Here is a 22040-nt window from a genome sequence, read left to right as displayed (position 1 = left end):
GTTTACAGGAGCAAATTAAAATTATTGTAATTGCAGACACAAATAAGGACAAGCATAAAAATAATTGGATTTTGTATGTGCATTTATATATTTTTTTGTTAAAAAAAAAAAAAAAAAAAGAACGATCATGCAGTTAAAAAAGTTATCAGTATCGGAACAGGGTTTTGTCTGTATCGGTAGAAAAAAAACCCCAGTTAGTTCCAATCGTTCATTCATTTTCTTGTGCTCCATGGACAAACCTATATCAGTACAGAGGAACCTCGGTTTTCGAATGCCTCTCAGTTTGAACAAATCGGAGTCAGACCAAAAATTTCGAGAAATTCTTGCTTCGCTGTTCAGTCAAAAAATCGGACTTTGAACGCCGGTAATGCGTGAGGGCGTACGCTGGGGTGCGATGCTGAGTGGCGTACGGGTGTAGATCGCTCTTTTTGTGACCAACTGTTATCGCGCGCGGACGTGCTTCGTTTTGCTTTCGCTTTTAATATAGGTGTACGAAGTGTTTTAGCCCCTAATTATGCCTCCGAAGAAAGTCAGTGCAAGCAGCAAAGTTGCTACAGGTGAAAAAAGAAAAGTAGTGCGTACAACTATTGCATTTAAGAAAGAAATAATAGCAAAATATGAAGGTGTGCGAGTGTCTGATCTTGCTAGGGAATACAGCATGGCTAAATCTACGATCAGTACGATACTAAAGAATAAGGACTTTAATGACACGGTCATGAGTCACTTTAGAAAAGTGCTAAAAAAGAAGGCAGAAGCAAGTGTCATTAGATCGGTATTTTAAGAGAAAAGAACATCCTTCCAAACAATAATTTTCCTTCCTCCTCCATTCCTCTCCCCACCGTCCACCTGCGCCTTCTGCTGACCACCACAAAGGTAAGAAATCCTATTCATAATTATTTTCTTTATCCTTTTTTTTATTTTTACACGTTCATGTTAGCGTAATCTTTCGTACGGAAGATTACGATAACGCGAACGTACAATTAGCCTAGGTTAGCTTTATGTTTACGTTAAACATTCAAGGTAAACATTCAGGGTGTTGGAATGGATTAAAACGATTACATTATTTTTAATGGGAAAAATGATTTTGGTGATCGAACAAATCGGTTTTCGAACAGGGTTCTTGAACGGATTATGGTCGAGGTTCCACTGAATTACTTTGGCACCACCTGGTGGAAAATCTGTAGAACTGTGTTTAGAAATTTCACATGCTTGTAATGCACCTTGAACTCAGTGCTTCTCAATTATTTCCCTTTGTGTCCCCCCCTAGAAAGAAGAACACATCTCACGCCCCCCCCCCCCCCCCCCCCAACCCCAACTCACGACTAAATACAATACTTTATCTATAAAATTGTACAACTGTGCATAACACTGTATCTTTATTCACTTAGATTAGATATGTTTCGGATCCGATATAGGACCACATATGAATGTGGCCTGGGTCTGTTGCAAAAAAATATATATCGTATGTTCCGTACAGACGGACTTTAACATGTCGAATACAGGTCGCGTCTGTTTAAAAAAAAAAAAAAAAATCAGATTACCCTGCTGTGTGAACCGAGCCAAAAATAAAACTGAAAGTAAATTCTGTCTATGTGGAAATGCCAAAAGGTTTTAAATACTTCCACCCATAAAGTGATGCAATATGCATTTGAAATTGATTTATTATCCACACAAAACTCCCAATTTTCAATTTGTAATGTAATTTTTTTTGTGCACTCACCAGTATTTGATCAACTTTGTCGCGTTTCTTCAGCCCGAACTTCAGCTTTTTCTGCCAGTCAGACTTATTACTTGTGTTTTTGGACAAACCGTAAAGTTTTAGAACCTCTCCTGTGACAAACTCCTGAAGAACAGAGGGTCATATGGTATTTGATATCTAGTGTTTTGGATCTGAGGCAATATTTTGGAGACTTTTCATACCTGCACTTTATTGAAGTCTCCTGGCGTCTTGAGTCTGTGAGAAAAGGCGGGCCTGACTCGCTGTGGCTTGACCCACTCAGGCCGATTGGCATTGGGGTAAATATCCTGGAGGATCTCCCATGTTAGGTCATATACAGCCTGTGGGAATATGAGTGTTTAATAGATTTCCCTTTTTAGTGGAGTAAAATAGAATATGTATCTTTGGCAGAACAGATTGCACATACTTTGCATTAGTCGTTCCTATGACGCATCTGTTTGCTATTGATCAACGTCATACATAATGCTGGCGTGAAAAAGTGGGGAGGGGTCATGCTCGCCTGAAACTGGTTTGCGCCACGGCATCATGAAAATGCCTCATGCTATTGGCCGAACTACCTCCCACCAAGGTCCCTTTCTCTGTCTTAAGTCATTGCGGTACAATTCTATATTTGGATACTGCATTGGCTTTGGGCCTAAGACTTGCGTTGATGCAATAGGGAGTAGAAAAAATGTGATAAGTATGGAAACAAAGCTTGAAGTTATCAGGAAATAAGAAGAAGACTCACGAATCGATACCCTTCCTTGATTCATGGCCGCGATAAATCGACGATTGGGACTTTTTTATACTGTCGGAAAAGGAAGTGATTCCTGTTCTGTGTGAGAAGCAATCCTAATGTAGTTTTATACACCAAACCACATAGGGTTGAACCTGGCATAAGACAAATGAAGAGGTTACACGTTTTGCCATCACCTGTTTGTAGCTGCGAATGGCGCTGGCCTCCAGGTCTTCTGTGCTGTCCTGAACATGCAAATACTCTTGGGAAGGTTTTGGGCAAGTCCTCTGTGACAGTGAAACTCTTCCTTCCTTTGCAAGGCCACAGCTCTCCCAGATCTCCTGAATGGCAGCATGGACCATGTTTTCAACATCAGCAGCTGAGTGTGGTACCACCATGGCAGGTGGTTCCGGTATTTTAGGGGGAAGGGGAAGAGGAAGCGCGGGTCTTGGTGGCGTCTCTGAGGACTGGTCTCCATCTGGGTGCGGCGTTAGTCCCTTCAGTGAATCCTTAGTGGAGTTGTCCGATATTGCAGCACTTATGTTTTTGTCCTGCTTCTGTTGGAGTCTGTGCTGTTCCCTGCGGGAGCTGAGGCCATAGTCCTCATCGAACCAATCCTGATCGTCACCCAGCCCAACAAGCAGATCACGATTCAATTCCAGTTCAGCGAGTCGCTTCACAAGCTCTCCTTGCCCACTTGTCCCCAAGATGGGACTTTGCTGTTAGAGAGGGAAAATGCTTTTATTCTTTTAGCTTTTCTTTCTCCATAAAATTAAAAATAATGATGTCAACATGACATTGACTTTGCTAGGGGAGGAAAAGCGATTGAAAGGGCAAATCAAAAGGGTTGTTTTGGCAGTTATTTTCATTTTGTCACAATGTTGATGCAAATGTCATTGCACTATTTTTTGTAAGCACATAACACTTATGCAGGTCTTGAACACTTCCATGTAAATATTGACTATTAATCCTCCCATTTTCTACGTCTTTAATTTTAAAACTATTCAGGAGAATCACGTTTAATGTTATGTATTCAATCAGAATAAACAACTATATTCTTTTTTTTCCCCTTTCCTTTTGCATAATTGGTGACTGGTCCATAATTCTACAAGATACATAAATAAACTTGTCATGCACATGTTTAATTGCTGGATTTTTTTAAACAAGAAAAAGTATGACTTACTGGTCGGTTACAATACTCTGGTGAAGATGGCTCCTCTACAGGCAAGAAGGCTTGACCATCTTGTATTTCCAATAACGAAGTAGGCTCTTTTTCCTCCAACTCTAAAACAACGGCTTGGTTGAACTGATTAGAAGCTTCGATTTTCTGCTCTTTAGCCCGTTTAATCTGAACCAAATGCTGAACTGTGTCAATAACAAAGTTGTCTAGTAATTTGTCTGCTATTGTGCCTGGAGAAATCTTGTCCTTCTGTTTTTCCTTATAATCACCAGCTTCATGGGAAAACTCAAAAACCGGCTTGCTACCTGGAGCTACCTCGACTTTCTCAGCTGCAACAAAAATATCTGGACTAGATGGTGGCTCACAGTGGTCCAGCAAGTCTTTCTCAGTTGTCACTGAAATTTCCTGTCTGTTTGTTGGTGTGGACTTGTCAAGTGAGTTGTCCTTCTCATCTAAGTCTATTTCCTGACTACATAGTGGCAAGTACTGATCCAGCACATTTTCCTTCTTTGGTAAGTTGGTTATACCATGACCATTTTGTTGACTGTAATCATCAGAATCAACAGCCGTTTCATCTTTTGGTATTGCCTGTGTATTGATGTTTTGCTCTTGGTTAGCTGCTACGTCTGTGAGCTCCAATAAAACATCATTATGAGATGTTTCTTCACTTTCTTCCAAAATTGGAACATTATCAGATATTTGTTCACTTTTCTCAGCAATTTTAATATTTTCAGACAGTTCTTCGTCACTTTCATGTTTCTCCGAAACATCAAAAGAGAACGAGTCGTCGTGTCTTGCAGCTTCTGTGAAGATCTCTAAATTGTCTGAGTGATGAGTGATCTTTTCGGGAGGAGCGAAAATCCCATGACGTTCTTGGCACGCAAAGTATACAACTCCATTGTAGGTGCCACAGTTGCTCCCCTCAGACTTGTCCAATTCCACACCGGCCCAAAAGCCTTCAGCAAAGCTGGTTGAACCTTTAAATCGGAGCGTCCCGGGTTGAACATTACCGACAAGAACCCTGTCTCCAATGTTAAAACTTGGCATTTGATCTATAGTCAAGGAAAGAGGGCTATAAGAGACAGAGTTTGATGCTGGAGAGATGGTTTTAATGCTCTGACTATCAATTTTAGATTCTTCAGTTTGGTAACGACCCAATAGTTGACTAGATTCACCACCGTTTACCGAATAGTGACTCAAGTCTTCTACAATCTCCTCTTCCATCTCTTCATCTTGACTGCTACACCTCACTTCAGTGTAGCAAACGGAGTCCAGCTTGGATGTCGGTTGCTTCCCAGTTGACACAAAGTCATCTTGGTAAGAAACCTGGACATCCTGTATAGATGCTTCCTTTACTGTGGAAATCTCATCCGAGTGTAGCCTATGCGAATGGTCAAGAGATGCTGGTTCGTCATTAGGAGGTGCGATATCATCGGTTGCAACTAAATGTGATTCCGCCAACATGTCATTATTCTCAGGCTCAATTATTTGTGACTGAACATATTCAGAAGAAGGTCTTGAAGGGGAATCTGGTGATGGGCACCTTTCTTGAACTGATGTCAAGACATCTGGGTCACCAAGTAAGGAGGGTGGAGACACAGCCTTAACATAGGGATCTTCACACGCTGAGGTAGACGTATTTTGATCTTAACAAAGGAGAGACACAGGTCATGAATATGCTGTATTTAAAATAACTTTGTAGAGAATCCAGTGTTTCCCATAGAATTTTGTGAGACACCGGTAGGTGGAAAGTCTGGGAGGGTCCCTAGAGTTTCAAATGATCAAAAAATGCATACAATATGGGGAAAGCGTTTAGGGTTGACAGGTATGTCATTGTAAATCAGAACCTATTAGTAATGGGATTTCCAGTTATTTTTAGAGAGCTCTCTAGATTTTTTGTTGCTTTAATTGATATACTATCAAAAATAATGTAACATTATGCGTGAAATGAATGAATAAACAATGTATTACACTAGCATTTATTTTTTTCACTCTACAGTGAACCTTTAACTAAGTTAAACCTTTTTTATACTGAGCAAATAACTTTAAATTCAAGCGACACACAATCCCTGAAAAACAAACTACACAACAAAATGAAAAGTAAAATTTTAACTCTTCAGTGCTATCAAAAAGTTTAAATACAAGAACCTTTAAATATTTACAATTCAACTTACAACCATTGTTGACTGAAACAACATAGAATCTATAAAAAACACGCAAAAATATAAATTAAAATATGTATAACAAAACAATAAATACCATTAACCTCTACTGAATATTGGCATTTGGGGATAAAAAGTGCTAAGATTTGAAGTACTGATTCAGATTCTTGTTTCAGTGATAAAATATGCACAATGTTTTGGAGCAATTAATAAAATCAAATTAGCCCAAATAAGGATCATGTTCCTGCTTTGACCCATTTTTTAAAAATTGCTTTTTTCTCCTACATATTGCAATCTCTCTAGAACCGTTCCTGTGCTAAATGTGCTGCTACATTGACCCCACCCCTCCCTCCTCTGTTCAGCGAACAAAAACATTCATATCAACCAATCAACCAAAAGTGAGTGGGAGGAATTCTTTTTAAAAAAAAAAATAAGTTTCAGGCCCTGGCGGGGACCAATGAGACCCTGGCGGTACGCCAAGGTTCTTATATAGTATGGGAAACACTGACATCAATAGACTTATTATGAGAAGAGGAAAACAAACTTACTTTGGTCAAATGTTGATACAATGCTTAGCCCAACAGTTGGTATTTCACTGGTTTTAGACCTGAAAACATTAAGTTTTTAGTTTACTTTATACCATTATTAAATGTAAAGTAGACCCACCGGATACGGCAGACTCTGCAGTGTTGTATTCTGGTGGTCTACTGTATCTAATATTTTATCTAGTTTATCATAAATGTATGTACCTTTTGACAGGAGATAAGCGACCGGACTGATCAAATGAGGAATCATTCTCTTCAGACTTGCTGTAAGGAGTTGGTTCAGTTTCTTTGTTGAGTTCTGCTTTAGTTTTTCCAATATAATTGTCATAGGTCTGAATATAAAAAAAAATAGAAAAGGATAACTATTTAGTAAAATACATCAAACCGGGACAAAAAATGCACAATATTTACCTGAAGCTGTTTCAGCAGGCTCGCCTCTTGTGCTTTAAGGCGCTTCTTTTGTCTCATTCTCTGCTCCTTTTTGAGCTGGCTCGCCATCACCTTGCGCTTTCTCAGCTCTTCTTTGAGGGCCCTGATACGGCTCTCTATGTCACTCTGTTCCGAAATGGGTTCTGAAAACCGAATCCCCAAATGCATCAGAGAATGAGCAAGCAAAATCAGACATTGGTGATTAGCATTAGCGCAGTGTAATCCACTCAAATCTACTTGTTGAGGGATTCATTTTCTTTATGTCTAAAGTTCACTTCTAAGCTACTTGTCGAACTATTTCTGCAAAACAGCAGAAACTCATTTTGAGTTGGTGGGCTATACTTTTTTTAGTTGCTTACACATAACTTATGTAAATATGTTTATTTTTTAGGTGTTTGTTGTATGTAAATAGACAGGATATTTAGCTAGAAGACAAAATTATTAAGAAAGTGTGGTAAGTTCAAATAGGCATGCTTCTTCCTATTCCTTTTTGGACATGTTATTCACATTGATTGGTTTTTGGACTTGCTCTGTTATTTTTGTTTTAACATGTTCGAAATACATTTTCATTCATCCATTCACACCACCAAGTCAATGCTTCTTTGGCAACACAAGGTCCCACGCTCTGAGAAAGGCTGCACTGAGTGAGCAAACTCGTCCTTTCCTACTGAGTGAGGTTGGGAACCACCATTACTTCCCAGTAAATGCTCTGCAATTAGTTGGTTCCAGGAAGTGTTCAGATCTGAGACCTACAGTATCCGCTAATTGCCCAGGGAGTGGTATTTAAAGGCAGTTGCCCAGTGATAAGGGGAGAGCACCAAGCTGGTGAAATAAGGTAAGCGGCCAGTGGCTGGATCTTTTTCTGGGAAATAAGGAAAGAAGTTCCTTTTTTGGGTTGAAAAAAGGGAGTGCTCAAAAACAAGACTGATTTGACACTAAATGCTTGCTCTCTCTGCCTAATCCCTCATTCTTCCCGATTAGTCACTCCAGCATTGGAATAAGGGACCCTTGGAAACTCTGGGCAAGAGCTCTCCCACCCACGAGAAGCCTACCTCCGTTCAGAGCAGAATCTTTTTTTGGGGGGATCTCAACCCCCATTTCACAAAACCGTTTCATGATAGTCAATTCACTTTTTTTCCTTTGATTAAATCTGGAAAACTGTCTCTCGATCGTGTGTTTACAAGTGTAAAACATGCCTTTGATTGCCACATTACCTAATAATTATTTTTCTGTTTTACTGCATTGAGTTTAAGATGTGAGTGACCTATTTCTGATGCTAAACTGAAATTGCCTGCAGCCTTGTACGATTAGATCGGAACTGACTATACCAAAAAACTACAGTGGTTCGAAAAAGTCAACCTTTTTGGAATTGCTATCGTTTCTGCATAAAATAGTTATCAAGTGATATCTGGTCTTTGTCAAAACAAGAGATGAAAAAAGTGTCTGCTTTAATAGGGTTCCAACAGCTTACGGCAAATTAAAATAAAGACATTTTAACACCTTTTAATGCCTTTTGAAATCAACTTTAAGACCAAGTTGACAAAAAAACAAAACAAAAAAAACAAAAAACTATTGAAAGAAACTGAAACATTCATGAAGAATTTTATTATGATGCATGAAAAATGACTTTAGTCCAGTAAAAAACTTTTTAAAGCATAACACTGCTATATTCATGACCACCAATTTTCTAGAGTAGCATCATTAAAAAAGATGCTTGGAAAAAAAACCTTTGTAATTCCTGAATGTGGACAATTGATACATAACACTACAGTAAATCTTTGTGTTTACATTTTTAAGACTTTCAGAATTGGATTTAAGACAATTAAAGACTTATTTTTAGAATAATGAATTTTATGCCTTTTAATACTTTTAAAGATTTCACTGACTAACACCACCCGAACATTGTGAAGGGTGCGTAATGGCTTGTGGTAGTGTTGCTGTTTCAGAGCCTGGACAACTTGAAATCATTAATGGAAAAATTAATTCAAAAGTTGATCGAGATGTTTTGCTGGAAAACCCGAGGACCCTCTGTCAGGCAGTTGAAGGTGTAGTGAGGATGGATTGCTCAATTCCAAACACAAAAGTAAATCAACTTCAGAATGGTATCAGAATAACAAAATACATATTCTTGAGATGTTGTGGCTTGACGTCAAGGCAGCGATTTGTGCCAGACAGCCCAATAACTTGACTGAACTACAACGTTTTAGTCAAGAAAAATGATCAGGACAAATCGTCTCAATGTGCCAGATTGATCTGCAGCTCCAGAAAGCGTCAATGTAAATGTGACGGCTATGTTACTCATTCTTTTCCCTTTTGTCATTGTTTGCATGCTTTCCTTATTAAAATATGGACAAGTATTAATGTGGGAGGGATTTGGTTCAAGTGTCAGATCACAGAAATGTGAGAAATTCCAATTGTTTCACTTACTTTTTTATGCCACTTTATACATTTCATTTTGATGAGATCCTTTTCCAAATTCTAACTTGAGCTTGGAGTAATGGTTAAAATACACTAGTCTCAAATTTTAACTAATACAGTCATATCAGTAAACTCACCAGTCTGTGAAACTGTAAGGGTTTCATCGGGCCTGTTTGAGTGCTTGGATGCTTTACATGAGCTAGGCTTCATTTTGCTAGGGCTGCTGACATCACAGGCACTATTATGGGTGCCTTCTACTGGAGATGACTGAAAAGAGGACAGGACATGATAGGCGCCAGTGATTAACACTGAAAAAATATCAACATATTACCTAAATGCTTTTGTACAAACCTGTTTGCTGAGTGTAAATGAAGTAAAGTCCTCAATGTAATTTGTTGGGCTGCTAAGGTTGGAAGGAAGCATCATTTCAGCAACTGAGGATGGACTTTTGGGTTCTTGGGAGTGTCTTTCTGTATGTATACTCCATTCGGATGTTGTCGAGCAATGATCGTCCTCAGTCACGTACTCTGAAAACAGTCAATGCCAAATGGATTGTTAAGAGATTTTTTGTATTAATCAAAAGTCGTTTCACCTCGGTGGTCACCTTTCTCTGTAATCGCTTTATCTTCTGATTTTTGATGGCGACTGGATTTTGGGATATTTTCAGAGATGGCTTTGCTTCGACTCTCTGATCGAACGCCGCCCTCTCCCCAACCGGCCAGAGCTTTCTTTTCTATCCTCCTGACCTCTGCCTCTTCTTGGTCAAGACGCTTTTTCCACAGCAGCAGCTCTTCGGCATAATGACGCCTCCGCATCAACTGCTGCTCTCGCTTAGTCAGGAATCTAATAGGTGAATTGTAGAAAAGATGCAAAAGAACAATGTAAAAAGAAAGTGAAAGAGAAGGGAAATAAGAAAAATTAGAATGTGATTTCAGAAGGAAGCTTAATGAAGATTTTATTTTTGGTAAAATAGGCAAAATGCTAACGAACAAGGTCAAAGGAGAAAGAGGTTTAGCATAGCAAAAAAATTCAAAGCAGGTCGAGTCTTATCACCAAGATGACTATTTTAAGAGCAAACTCACTTTAGACATGCTGCACATTATCTACAAGTATTTATCTAATAATAGAAATGAGGAAAAATGATCAATGAAAGATGATGACAGAGTTAATACTGGTTAAATGTTATTTTCACAAAGTATCAATACAATTTAGGTCAGGGCAGTAAAACTCATTTGGTCTCGGGGGCCAGAACAAGACTTTCTGTTCTCAAGCGGGTCAGATCAGTAAAATTATATCAACTTAAAATGTTTAACTTAATGTCGTTTTTCCGTATTATTCTTTATCATTCATCCTTCTTTAGTAATCCACCCTACACATTAGAACCATGGATAACAAGAGATGCTTTTTAAGCATAACGCATTAATTCACAAAGGGAAAAATGATTTTCATGATTGGCATTTGATGTGTTAACTGGTTTATTTTAACAGTTGAGGGAATGCAATTTTACTCCTGCACAAGCTTACCACAATACACAAACTTCAGCGGGAGCTATGAAAAAATAAATACTTTGGAGGCTCAATTGTTGTAGTAGTTTAAAATGAATAAAAAAGGAATACAAAAGTTTTAGCAGTGCATGGGCAATAAAATTAGACTACATTAGCTCAAACTACTAGGCTGGGTCTACTTAAGCAGAGAGTAGATCCTTTACTGCATTCTAGCGACCAGAGGGAGCATTTGGTTTGCATTTATTTCAACAAATCCTAACTTTTTATCAAATTGACCAAGCAAAATGAGTCTTTTTTGACATAATTTATAGTGGTCAGGAATAATTCATCCAACGGGCCGCGTCCGGTCCGTGGACTGTAGGTTTAAAATACCCGAATTAGTATCATTTCAGCATATAGTTTCAGCATATAGAGGGTAACATACTGTCAACAATATGAATGTGATTTCAAAAGTTGCAAGTACAGTACTTTGTTTGATTTAACGGGTTGTACTGTTCATTTATTTAAGAAAATGAACCTATTCTTTTAGACAAGAACACTCTGTGCAAGCTGCCCATCAAAAAACAAATTTTAAGTTAAGGGGACACTCTTTTTATGTATGCAATTTTATGCAATAATATGGCCTAGCATATCAAAAAATCTATTATTGACATTCACGGAAATGGATTATGGAAATATTGTATTACTTTAAACCGAAGGGAAAAAAAACAATGATTACAATTTGTCACTGAAGAAATTAATACATATTGCAAGGAAAATGTTTTCATCGAACAAGGAAAGGTACAAAGAAATTATAGCATAACCTTTGAACTTCTCATATTATCCATTGTCCATTACTAGACTCAAGAGTAAATCAATTTGATTTTATTTACAATACTGGAAAACCAATAGTTAAGCTTATTTCAACACATCTTTCCTTGGACATTAGAAACACCCATCACGACAAATGCTATCCTGCAAAGGAAAAAACTAATATGAAAGCTCAGAAACTCCAAACTTGTCACATCAAACATCATTCTCCACCACACCTTTGTGAGGGCCCAGTGCCATCAAAAGGAAGGAGGGGTGAATTGCATTTTATAGTGAGGGCGCAGGCTAGGTGCAACGGAAGACAAAGGGACAATGGCACAGTACCTGTCCAACTGGTTGTAGATAAAGAGCTGGAATTTAGGATGAAGGTTGGGAAGATAGACACTAAGAGAGGCCCAGTGCCGGGCCGTGAACACAGAAAAGAAGCAGTGGACGGGAGAAGACTCTCTACAACAGACGAACATGCAACAAAGCATATATACGTAGGGACAAAAGCAAACGAGGGGACAAAACGCAACATAAGCAGAGAAAGGGAAGACAACAAGTACAAAAAAGAGGGAGAAAAAGAACCACATGAGTGTGTGTTTTGTGTCTTGTTGGGAAAAAAAAATCAGTATTCTGTTGAAATACGGTTATTTGTATTCACTTCAGTCTGGAAAAAAAAATCAATGTGTAATTTTAGACACAGCATAATACCAAGGACATCAAGAGCAATCACAGGCCAGTGGTTATAATATTATATAATCTATCTCGCTAATAAAAGCCTGATCAATTTCTTTGATGTTTACCGTAACATTATATTTCCCAACAATTAGAATGCAGTTTAGATAGTAGCATACATATAATTGCAAAGACTCTACGATGACCAATGCAAATTGTATACATAAAGTGCAAACTCATAAACCCTGCTGTTATGACCACTTTAATGTGAAAGGCTGTGCAATGACCTAGGCTACTAGACAATACATGAAAAAAACTAATAATAATTCCAATCATATGCAGCTACTGGTCATCAAAAAACAAGTAGGATTAGAATGAGAATTAGTAACAAAAAAGCCGCACGGAGTTTCAAAAAAGGTTGGTGATCCCCGAGTTATGGTATCATCACTATTACTAACATCAAATCATTCCTAAAGAAAATAATAGTATTGGGCGACAGCCGCTTATCCTAAAAGGAGGGAGCTGAGGTGTGCTTTTTTTCACATCCACAACAGCAATACAAAAATGTCAAACCATTGAGTGTCACAATTTGTTCAGTTTTTAATCAGATTTTAGCGGTAAATCATTAAGCACCGACAGTTCCAATGAACAGGGTTGTTGATTTCCGATAAAAAAAATCCATAAAAAGTATAATAATGAATACTTACTTTTCATCCATTCGAGAACGCATCTTCTCCAGCTTCTCCATCATGCTCCCGGTTTCACTTGCAGCGATTGAAGGGGATGGCGAAGGAGTACGGCTGTCATTGGAAGCTCTTGTGTTGGAAGCTGCCACTGATAATATCGATAAAGGTGTTTCAGACACCGGAGACTCCTACAACACAGAAGCAGAATCTTTTTGGAGGGGCTTTAAAAAAAACGTTTTTTTTTTCTGTGGATGATTAGTCTACTTACAGGCAGCGCTTCACACCCAGCAGACTTGAGGCGCTCTTTGAGCCTTTGTGTCGAGGTCCTCATCTGCTCAATTTCCTCTTGCTGCTTCAACAACAGCTGTTTTTCTTTCCTGGCCACTTTATTTGCTTCTTGAAGACGCTTCATCTCAGCCTTGAGTTCCAAAATATTCCAAATATATAAGCTTTAAGGTATGTCTAACTAGAGTGTGTTACATTCACATTAACTACCAAGTACCTGCTCTTCCTGAAGTCTCAGCAAAAGGTCCTTCTGCTTCTTCCTGATAGGTGGCAATTTGTCATCCTCGCCCTTGTTCCTCAACTGCTTTTTCTGGTGCTCCAGCCATGCCAGCTCAGTCCGGATCTTTTCCTTGACAGCTTTCTGGCGTAGACGCAGCAGAGCGTTCTGATGCTGTAGTCGAAGGTCTTCGTCTTTCATGTGCTGACGGACCATGTCCATGGTGAACTGGGAGAAGCTGTCCTTCCCACCGGAAAAAGCCATACTTGTATTCTGAGGATGTGGGAGGAAATAACTTAAGTTGTTTTAACAAGTGTATTGTGAGTAGAACTATAGGAGCTTAAAATCAAAGCCTTTGCTATATGCCTCAATACGCAATTTGTATTCAGAACGAACCTCTTACCTTTGCTACATGACGTGAACCTGAGACTATGGTTGTGTTTTCATCTCCAGTTTCATCCTCAGAATCCTGTTGGTGGCGTGGCCTGTTTTCCAAAGAACTCCGACGGTGAACTTTAGATGGCAGCAGAGAGCTGAAGGAGCGCTCTTCTACCTCATCTTCTGTTCTGGATGAGTCAAACTTGGAAGAGTAATCTTGGAAATTAAAAAAAAAAAAAACAGTAGCCAATGTAAGTTATTTTGGAATCTAAGACTGCAGGTGTAAAAAAAACAGTTGTTAGAATGAACCTTTGTCATCGACAGCAGAGGGAATACTTTCACTACAGATGGAGCAGTCTGCAGTGGGGCATTCCTGCTCTATTGAATTGCTGCCTGTTTCTCTTTCTGCCTGCTTGTCTATGTCTTTATTCCATAGCAATTCCGTGTTTTCTTTGTTGACATCAAGAACATCTTCTGGCACCGGGAGGCTATTGGGAGAGCAACCAACTGCACCACTGAAGGAAAGAGAAAAAAATAGACTGTTTCTCAAGCCAGCTGCAATTGAATAAGACTAGAGCTATGTCAATAAATTTAGCACCAGTACATGAGGCTGGGTGTTTGCATCGGCCGAGAGTCAGTGTGACTGAGGTTATGACTTGATTCCTCTTTCTGGAAACTGGAAGAATTAAATTTAATTGTAAGTTAGTGTTCATCAATAAATTGATCTTCTGTAGTTAACTCAGTGGTTCTCTATTATTTTCTGTCACACAATCCAAGTTGGAACACACAAAAATACAAGGTTTTTATCCTTGCCTATTTTTTTGTAATCGCATGCGTGCAGAAGAGTGCAGCAAGGGTATCTTAGCTGGAAAATATCCAGGAAAATAGCATAAAGCCCTACCTAGTCCATGGCATGATTTTATCATAATCTGAGAAATTAAACAGTGTACTTTACACGTTTTTCTAAAGGTATGTAAAAGTGTACAAAAGCGGACACAACCAGTTCAGAGGTCCAAAAACTATGCAACCGTGTATTATTAGACATTGAGAAAGAGTTCTAAATGTTTGACTTCTCTTTACAGAAGTCATACAATAATAGTGCACACTTGCTCATAATAATCACGTATAAAAATAGATCCAGAGTTGCATTACACACGTTTTTTTGGCTGATTTGAATACAAACCGTAAAAATGGATAGATTTATTTTGGGATGTCATTGACTAACCAATGTGTCAATCATCATTTTAATTGATCACTACTTGCTGATGATAATAAGCGTCAAAGTTAGGCGTGTTGTAAGTACTAGGGCTGAACAAAACACCAAAATTAAATTGATATCATGATGTGATGTAGTGTTATTGTGTAATTGTACGACATTTTTTTTTTAAAGAATTGAAAGTTTATTAATTGATTGAGTTTTTGGCTAACTAGAACGGCGCTATATAATAGCGCAAACACGGCGATGTTTTTGCTTGCTAGCTTTTTTCGTCCTCTAACTCAGCGTTTGTGTCAATTAATTTATTGGTTAATTAACATGTTTATGTATGGTTGATTGGATGATAAACATGGTCCTAGGTCTTTGGGGGGAGTAATTGAATGATGCAATCCCCATGGCGTTAGCTTACAGTCTACAGTGAACCTTTAGCCATCGGCGTAACCAGCCTGTTTCAAGCACTCTTAAATTTATTACATTTTTAAAACTCATTTTACCTTAAGAACAGGATGAGCTTAAAAGATGATTAAAAACACCAGATTAAAAAAAAAAAAAAGGAAAACAAAACGTGAACAACGCAGCGTCGGAAGTACTCTACTGCCTTAAACTAGTTCTGTCCATTACCTCATGTGCGGTCCCTTTAAGGTTTATTCATTTTCCTCGTGTTGAGGTTTTTGCGTTTTTCCTTGCCCTCATGTAGGTTCTAGATCAGGGGATGGTGTAATAACAGTCGGTAGTTTGTTATAATCAGTTATCTGTGCAGCCCTTTGAGACTCCTTGTGACTTGACTTGAAAAAGTATAAATGACTAGGCAATTTACGTGGGTTTACTTACATTAAAAGGGACAATGTGTATTATTTGACCACTAAATGTTGCTGTACTGTTTAGTGCAACAAAAACGAGAGCAATGAAGAATACAAACTATGGAGACTCAAAGTGACCAAAATACAAGATTTTACCTCCCATTTTCTTACCCAGCCTTTTTTGAGGTTTTAAGTTACCCTTAGCTGCAAGATGGCTGACCATTAGCTCATGTTATGTAAATTAAATTAAAATTTCTAGAGCAAATAAATGTACGTTGAGATCATAGTTTGTGTATTTTGGATTCTTTTAAAATCAATATGGTTCTTTTTAATCAATTATTTTTCCTACCACTACTGGGCGATACATAATACAACTGTCCCTTTAAACTTTCATATTACTGTGGGGGTGTTAAACGATCACCCTGCTGGCCGCAATTGGCCCCTGGGCTGCATGTTACAGACACTACCATTTGTTGTCCTTCTCGTGGAGTCTCACAAAACTAGGAATCAATGTTTACAATGATTAGGTGCTCACAAAAAAAAAGTGGCACAGAAAATGCACTTTTATATTTAAATAAAAGATTTGCATCGAAATTGAAATACTGATCTGAAAAAACGCAATTAGGTTTGTTTTCCAAAATCGCGCAGGTCTAGTAAGGACCAGGAAAAAACGCTTTGCAATTGGAAGAGAGAGGTGTCAATCGAAAGGTCAGAGGTTAACGACTATATTAGAAATCATTTTACGAATCTGTTAAAAAGGAATTATGGGGCGATACAATCTGAATACTACAAGGATTGTCTAATGTTTAAGAAATGCTTTTAGCGTTTTGCTTTTTTAAAATCTTTCGACATTATAGTGTGTTTGAGTAAATATTTTGAATGGCTGGTTTCACTGGACTCTTGTGAATGTAACAAGGCCATGTTTGTAAGGAATCGTTTCATCAGTGGAATACTACGACATTTTTTGGTGACCATCACCGGCTAGTTTTTGGGTATTTTGTTTCAGACTGATGGTGAAGTTTCTGTGATGAGTACATTTAGAAATGGTCTTTATATCTTAAATCCCATGAGTTTAAACTTTAGAGTGATGTGTGGCATGACGTATTTCAGTGACTGGTGACATTGTGAAGCCACGTATTTGCTTCTCAACAGCCTGACGGCCAACTAGCGGCATGTCAGAACGTTAAGAGGTTTAAACTCTAAACATTTTTGACTGACCATGTTAAATAAACCATATACTTAAAATAAAATTAAAATCAATAAATAACAATGGATTCATAAAGATCCCCAACATTATTAACTCAAGAGCACAATATAAAAAAAAACCCGCAAAACAAAATACATAAAATAATTAGCGTGTTTTTAGATAAGAGACGATATGATATGAATGAATCAGCACAATTTGCAATTCCCAGCATTGCTCCCTAGTGTGGTGAAGGTGCAAATGCATTTTTTTTTCTGGGAAACTTTCCCGATGTCAAATGCAATTTTTTCTGGGAAAGTTTCCCGATGTCAAATGCAATTTTTTCTGGGAAAGTTTCCCGATGTCAAATGCTTATTGACAGGGCTTCACGCCCCTGCCCCAGGGGCCCACTATTTGAGAACCACTAAGTTAACTCAACAAGGATTTTTAATGGAAATGATAACCTGTTAGAATCTGATTTGTTGTGCTTTTCCAAAAGGTGCTTGGTAAGACCTGGAGACTCAGGCGCAGCAACAGACGCAGCAAGAGCTCCTTCGATGTGTGTCTGCGCCAGATCTGTCAACTGGAATCCAAAAGGGCACATACAGATGATAAATCGTACACTATTCCTTTCACTAATGTTCTTATTACAGTGACCCACAACAGGATTGCTCACCTCTTGGATGTGACGCGCTTCTTCTGCTGTCTCTTTTCGAGTTAACGCTATTTTTTCCAGCAATTGCTCATGAGCCTGGTCAACAACAGGTGCTTTTAAAAAAGGAACTTCTCCAATCTTTGATGAGTATTTTTGCATGAAGGTGAGTTTGTACCTGGGCTGCTCTCTGCCTCTCCTGTTCCCGCTGCAGCTGGGCCTCCAGGGCCTTTCTTTCAGCATGGATCTTTTGCTCATAAAGGTCATCTTCATATATTTGCTGCTTGACCTGCAATGATTATTAAAATGTGGAATTGTCATTCAACAAACAGTCAAGAAGCCAATCCTTTGCCTAACCTTATATTTTACCGCTAACGAAGAACTTTCCTGCTGGTCCTGGGACAAACTAATCAGCCTCTCCACATCCCCAAGCTGCCGTAAGGACTCATTTATGGACTCTTGGTACTGGAGCTCTGTTGTCAAATGTTGATGCAGAGCAGCAGGAGAATAATGAAGATTACCTAAAAGCAGGAATGAGAAGGAAAAGAAAACGTTATATATGCAACTATGACTTATTATTGGTTATTATGACTGGTCCCAGAAAATAAAAACAACCCCCAAAAGGGTTTTATTTTGTCTACCTCTATTAATAATAAAGTCCTAACCACTGTCCATTTAATCTTGTGAATATTTACAATAAGGGTCTCTACCTGTGGCCCCGCCGCAGTTACTAGGTCTGACACTAAAGTCAATTCTTGGGGGCTCACTGTCCAGATCTGCAGCTGAGAAAGCATCCGGAAAGCCAGGAGAAGTCATTCGGGCTCTTGATGGTGGAGACTTTTGCTGCTTGACCTGTGAGGTTTCAAAAACATTTTGATGTCTAGAAGTTAATCAGTGTGCGCTTCCTAAGATGATAACAAGTCAAACAACATCTCCAATAACTGTGAGCAGATATATCAAAATTCACAAAAATATTATTACTCCACTTGTAGCATTACACAAAAGCTTTCCACCTACCTCTGGCTCCATGTTCAGACCCATCAGTCTTTCCGCATCCCCAAGCTGTCTTAAAGACGCATCTATGGACTCATTGTACTTGAGCTCTGCTGCCATATACTGCTGCAGGGCACTTGGTGAATACTGGAGTTTTCCTGAACAAAAATTAGAGAAGGATGTCAAGTAACACACGTTGCTTTTCAATATAAAAACAAATTTCACTGTGGCTCAGGCTCTCAAGTCCCTTACCATGTTTTATCGAATGATTTTTAAGGGAAGCTGCAGTTTGAGATGAACCCAAATTCGCAAAGACTAAAGGAGAAGCCATTCTTCCTTGGGTTCTTGGAGAGTTTTTGTTTTGCATTCCACCACTTAAATGACAAAAATAAAACAATACAAATAGTTAACTTATAATATTTGGGTTTTTTGAAAGCCCAGTGATTAAATTGAAATAATCGACATTTATGGAAAAGAAGATTAACTCAATATCTTATGGCACAATATTGCACAATATTTGGATTGTGAAGTGACCAATGTTAAAAGCAGAAATGTAAACAATCACCTGTGTGGACTGGAACTGTTCTTTGACTTTTGGCTAACTCCGCTGCTATGAAATGACACAAAGTCATCGTCATAGACTGCTGCATCTGCGGGGTAATCTTCAGGTTGAAAAGAACAAGTGGATGAAGAATTCCTTTCATTAACTGTGCAAGAAAGACAAGAAATGCTCAAGGTTTTTTTTTCCTCTCCAATATTTCTACTATGAGTGGTCATCAGACAGCGAGGACATTTTGAGTTGACTAACCTTTAAAATTGAGGTTCTTTAAATAGATGTTAATGACACTGAAGGGATCTCCTTTGTTCAACTCCTCCCAAGGCATTTTATTATTATTTTGAGGTGTTAATGGTGTGGTGAGGGCCAAGCATTTTGCAGCCTCTTTCTGGAAGTCGGTCAGACGTTGCATTTCTATTATTTTATTAGCACAATTATTAGGACGATCAGCTAATTTTGGGATGAAATCGTTGGGAGAATGAGGTAGACTTAAGTCCTCCTTAATGATGCTCCCCTCACTGAAGATGGTGCCCTCACTAATTGAACTGCCAGTTGAGTCATGTAGATCAGTTTGTTTCTCCATTTTGTCTTTACTTGTTCCGTGTCGTCTGATATGAGACATGTCATCAGTTCTCCCGATGCCATTGTCTTGGTTGGGTTGTATTCTATAGCTGATGGCAGAGTGCTCAATTTGATTATCAATAATTTGTTGCGGTTGCCCATTGAAAGCATGTAAATTCCCAGCTCCCGGAAAAGAAGCACTGTTGTATGACCTATGACCTGTGCTTGATTCAAGTCTCTGGGTCCTTGAAGCCAAGTTAGTATTTTCATATGTACAAGGCCCTGGTGCTAATCCTCTCTCAAAATCAGGTCGAGAAGACCACAAAGCCAAAATATCTGAATTTAAAGAAGTTTTCTCGCCAAAGTTGATTCCTACTCGGGCAATCTGCCAGGCTTCGCTCTCTATGCGATTGGAGAGCGAGATAGCTGTGGCTTTTAGTGCATCGATGCGGGACCTCCTTGACTGACATCGGGCTGGGCTTTCTATTTTAGAGGGCTTGACATCTCCAGCTGCAACCGTGTTCTCAAGCATCGAAGGTTGAGAAAAGAGAGGTTCGTAATTTGTAGTAGTACACCCCAGTGCACCAGTACTGGAGGCAGAGACGGATCGGACAGCTGGACTGAGGTCAGGATTAAGTCGAAAAGTAACTGCACCATCCAAATCGCCCCTAAAAAAATTACAACAGATTAAAACAGCTAATCACAAGTCACTGCAGAAAGCAGCACAATACAATTGGCAGAAAAATGTACTCAATAATCGGAATATCATGTTTCAAAAAAGTTATGGCAATTATATTGTATAGTGCTACCTTGCTAATTGGGGCGCTAGCTGATCATTCAATGACCTGTCACTGCTCGAGGGGCTTTGTGGCAGTTCCAATTTCCTATTCTCTTTGTCAGACTCCCCAGAGGGCTGGTACATAGGTCTCTGTGGTGCAAAGTTGAAAAATGCAAGAGCAACTTCAAACATTTTCTGCAACATATCTGATCAAATGATCTTTCATAAAAAGAAATTATTGTAGTAAGTACCAGTTGATTTGACACAGCAGAAGATAAGGCCTCTCCAAGATGATCCATTGCAAGAAGGTTGAAAGTCTCTTCTCTGTATTGTTTATTCCAAGGGGTGGCAGTAGCCTCGTTGGGAGTGACAACAGTTTTAGCCATTTCTTTTTGCCTTCTGTAGAGCTCCTGAAGCCTCTGGTTTCTTTTCTCAGACTCCTCTTTCAAAGATTTTTTTTGTTCTGCCTGTAGTCTTTTTCTTTCCTCTTTTTGCTTGACAATGTAGAGACGGATTTTGTCTGAATCATAGTGGCGCTTCTTTTCCTGAGTTTGTGCCACATTTGTTGACGATGGTCGATGTGGGGAAGGGTTGGCACTTCGGCAGCCTCTTGATTGCCCATACGATGGCACAGAAGTTCCACAATACGAAACGGGAGTCCTAGTTTGAGACAATGATCTTGCTTTCCCTCTCTTACCACTGATGCATCGATCAGTTTTTAATCGAGACCTCTCTTCTTCCTCATTTGTTTTGCCCTGAAACTGTGCGTCATCAAATATGGGTTGGATGTCTTCTGGTAAGAGGTCTTTGTCAATATGTGCTGGGCACTTGTCTTGAGCAACAGATGAAGGACAAGAAGCTGATGCTGAATGGCTTCTAACTTGGCCGTGGAATTCACTACGACTCCTGCTTTTACTTCTAGGGCGAGACAGCTGATTTGCTTCAGAGATTTCGTCAACATTGAATTTCCTGCGGGAATCTGTAAACAGTGGGATGTCAGAATGATTAAGAACGTAAAACGTGAAACACAGCACAATGTAGTATTGGAAGAATCAGGTAATCGTCATCTTTAGAACCACTAAATTCCCATATTAAGCATAATTTTTTTGTTTTCTACTCCTCAGGGTCGTTGTTGCCAGCAGTGGGAGCGAACTGATCATCAAATTAGGCCAGGAATCATTGTTCACTCAACCATAACAGCCAACCTAAATTTATTCCGGTCAGTGGCAGCGAGTAGAGAAAGTTAATAACACAAAGTAGGGTGCTATAATCGTATCTTGTCAATCATTGACTTTTGTAACGTATTATAAGTTGAATTGTCTAGGTGTGGACTATAATAAAAATGTAAAGTATTTACAACAACAAAAAAAGTGTAGTTAGGATGTAAATTAAAAAAGGACTTTTAAAAATAATAAAGCCTTGTCAAACACAGTGGCTGTAAATAATGGAAATACAAATTCTTAACATCCCAGTGTCACATTCACAGAGAATGATCAACAAACTCCAGTTTTGTCACTTAGAAAAACTGCATTCTTTTAGACATTTGACACACACCTTCGTGATCCTGTGCCAA

At 38.8% G+C, this 22040-nt stretch overlaps 1 protein-coding gene across 2 annotated transcripts in view; it reads right to left on the bottom strand.

Moving 5' to 3' along the window:
- Positions 1–22040, bottom strand: part of cep350 (centrosomal protein 350) — a 30992-nt gene that overhangs the window by 2816 nt on the left and 6136 nt on the right. The window contains exons 10-37 of one of the 2 annotated variants that reach the window (XM_088348892.1): positions 20719–21446; positions 20499–20617; positions 19381–20357; positions 19138–19279; positions 18825–18946; positions 18597–18730; positions 18290–18431; positions 17937–18100; positions 17758–17868; positions 17604–17678; positions 17392–17510; positions 14333–14404; positions 14038–14243; positions 13754–13944; positions 13351–13623; positions 13117–13266; positions 12870–13036; positions 11827–11949; positions 9792–10030; positions 9539–9714; positions 9325–9454; positions 6752–6912; positions 6545–6672; positions 6344–6402; positions 3637–5279; positions 2651–3172; positions 1921–2058; positions 1721–1843 (exon numbers count right to left, since the gene is read on the bottom strand). In XM_088348892.1, coding sequence (XP_088205018.1) covers positions 1721–1843; positions 1921–2058; positions 2651–3172; positions 3637–5279; positions 6344–6402; positions 6545–6672; positions 6752–6912; positions 9325–9454; positions 9539–9714; positions 9792–10030; positions 11827–11949; positions 12870–13036; positions 13117–13266; positions 13351–13623; positions 13754–13944; positions 14038–14243; positions 14333–14404; positions 17392–17510; positions 17604–17678; positions 17758–17868; positions 17937–18100; positions 18290–18431; positions 18597–18730; positions 18825–18946; positions 19138–19279; positions 19381–20357; positions 20499–20617; positions 20719–21446 — 7334 coding nt within the window. The remainder of the gene's footprint in view (positions 1–1720; positions 1844–1920; positions 2059–2650; positions 3173–3636; positions 5280–6343; positions 6403–6544; positions 6673–6751; positions 6913–9324; positions 9455–9538; positions 9715–9791; positions 10031–11826; positions 11950–12869; positions 13037–13116; positions 13267–13350; positions 13624–13753; positions 13945–14037; positions 14244–14332; positions 14405–17391; positions 17511–17603; positions 17679–17757; positions 17869–17936; positions 18101–18289; positions 18432–18596; positions 18731–18824; positions 18947–19137; positions 19280–19380; positions 20358–20498; positions 20618–20718; positions 21447–22040) is intronic. The other variant, XM_088348893.1, reaches the window with a different exon arrangement.

The sequence above is a fragment of the Urocampus carinirostris genome, chromosome 12, assembly GCF_059441175.1.
Source record: "Urocampus carinirostris isolate Australia breed hairy pipefish chromosome 12, RoL_Ucar_1.0, whole genome shotgun sequence".
Taxonomy (NCBI): Eukaryota; Metazoa; Chordata; class Actinopteri; order Syngnathiformes; family Syngnathidae; genus Urocampus; species Urocampus carinirostris.
Note: the sequence above shows the minus strand (reverse complement) of the source record. Positions and strands in the feature narration are given on the sequence as shown.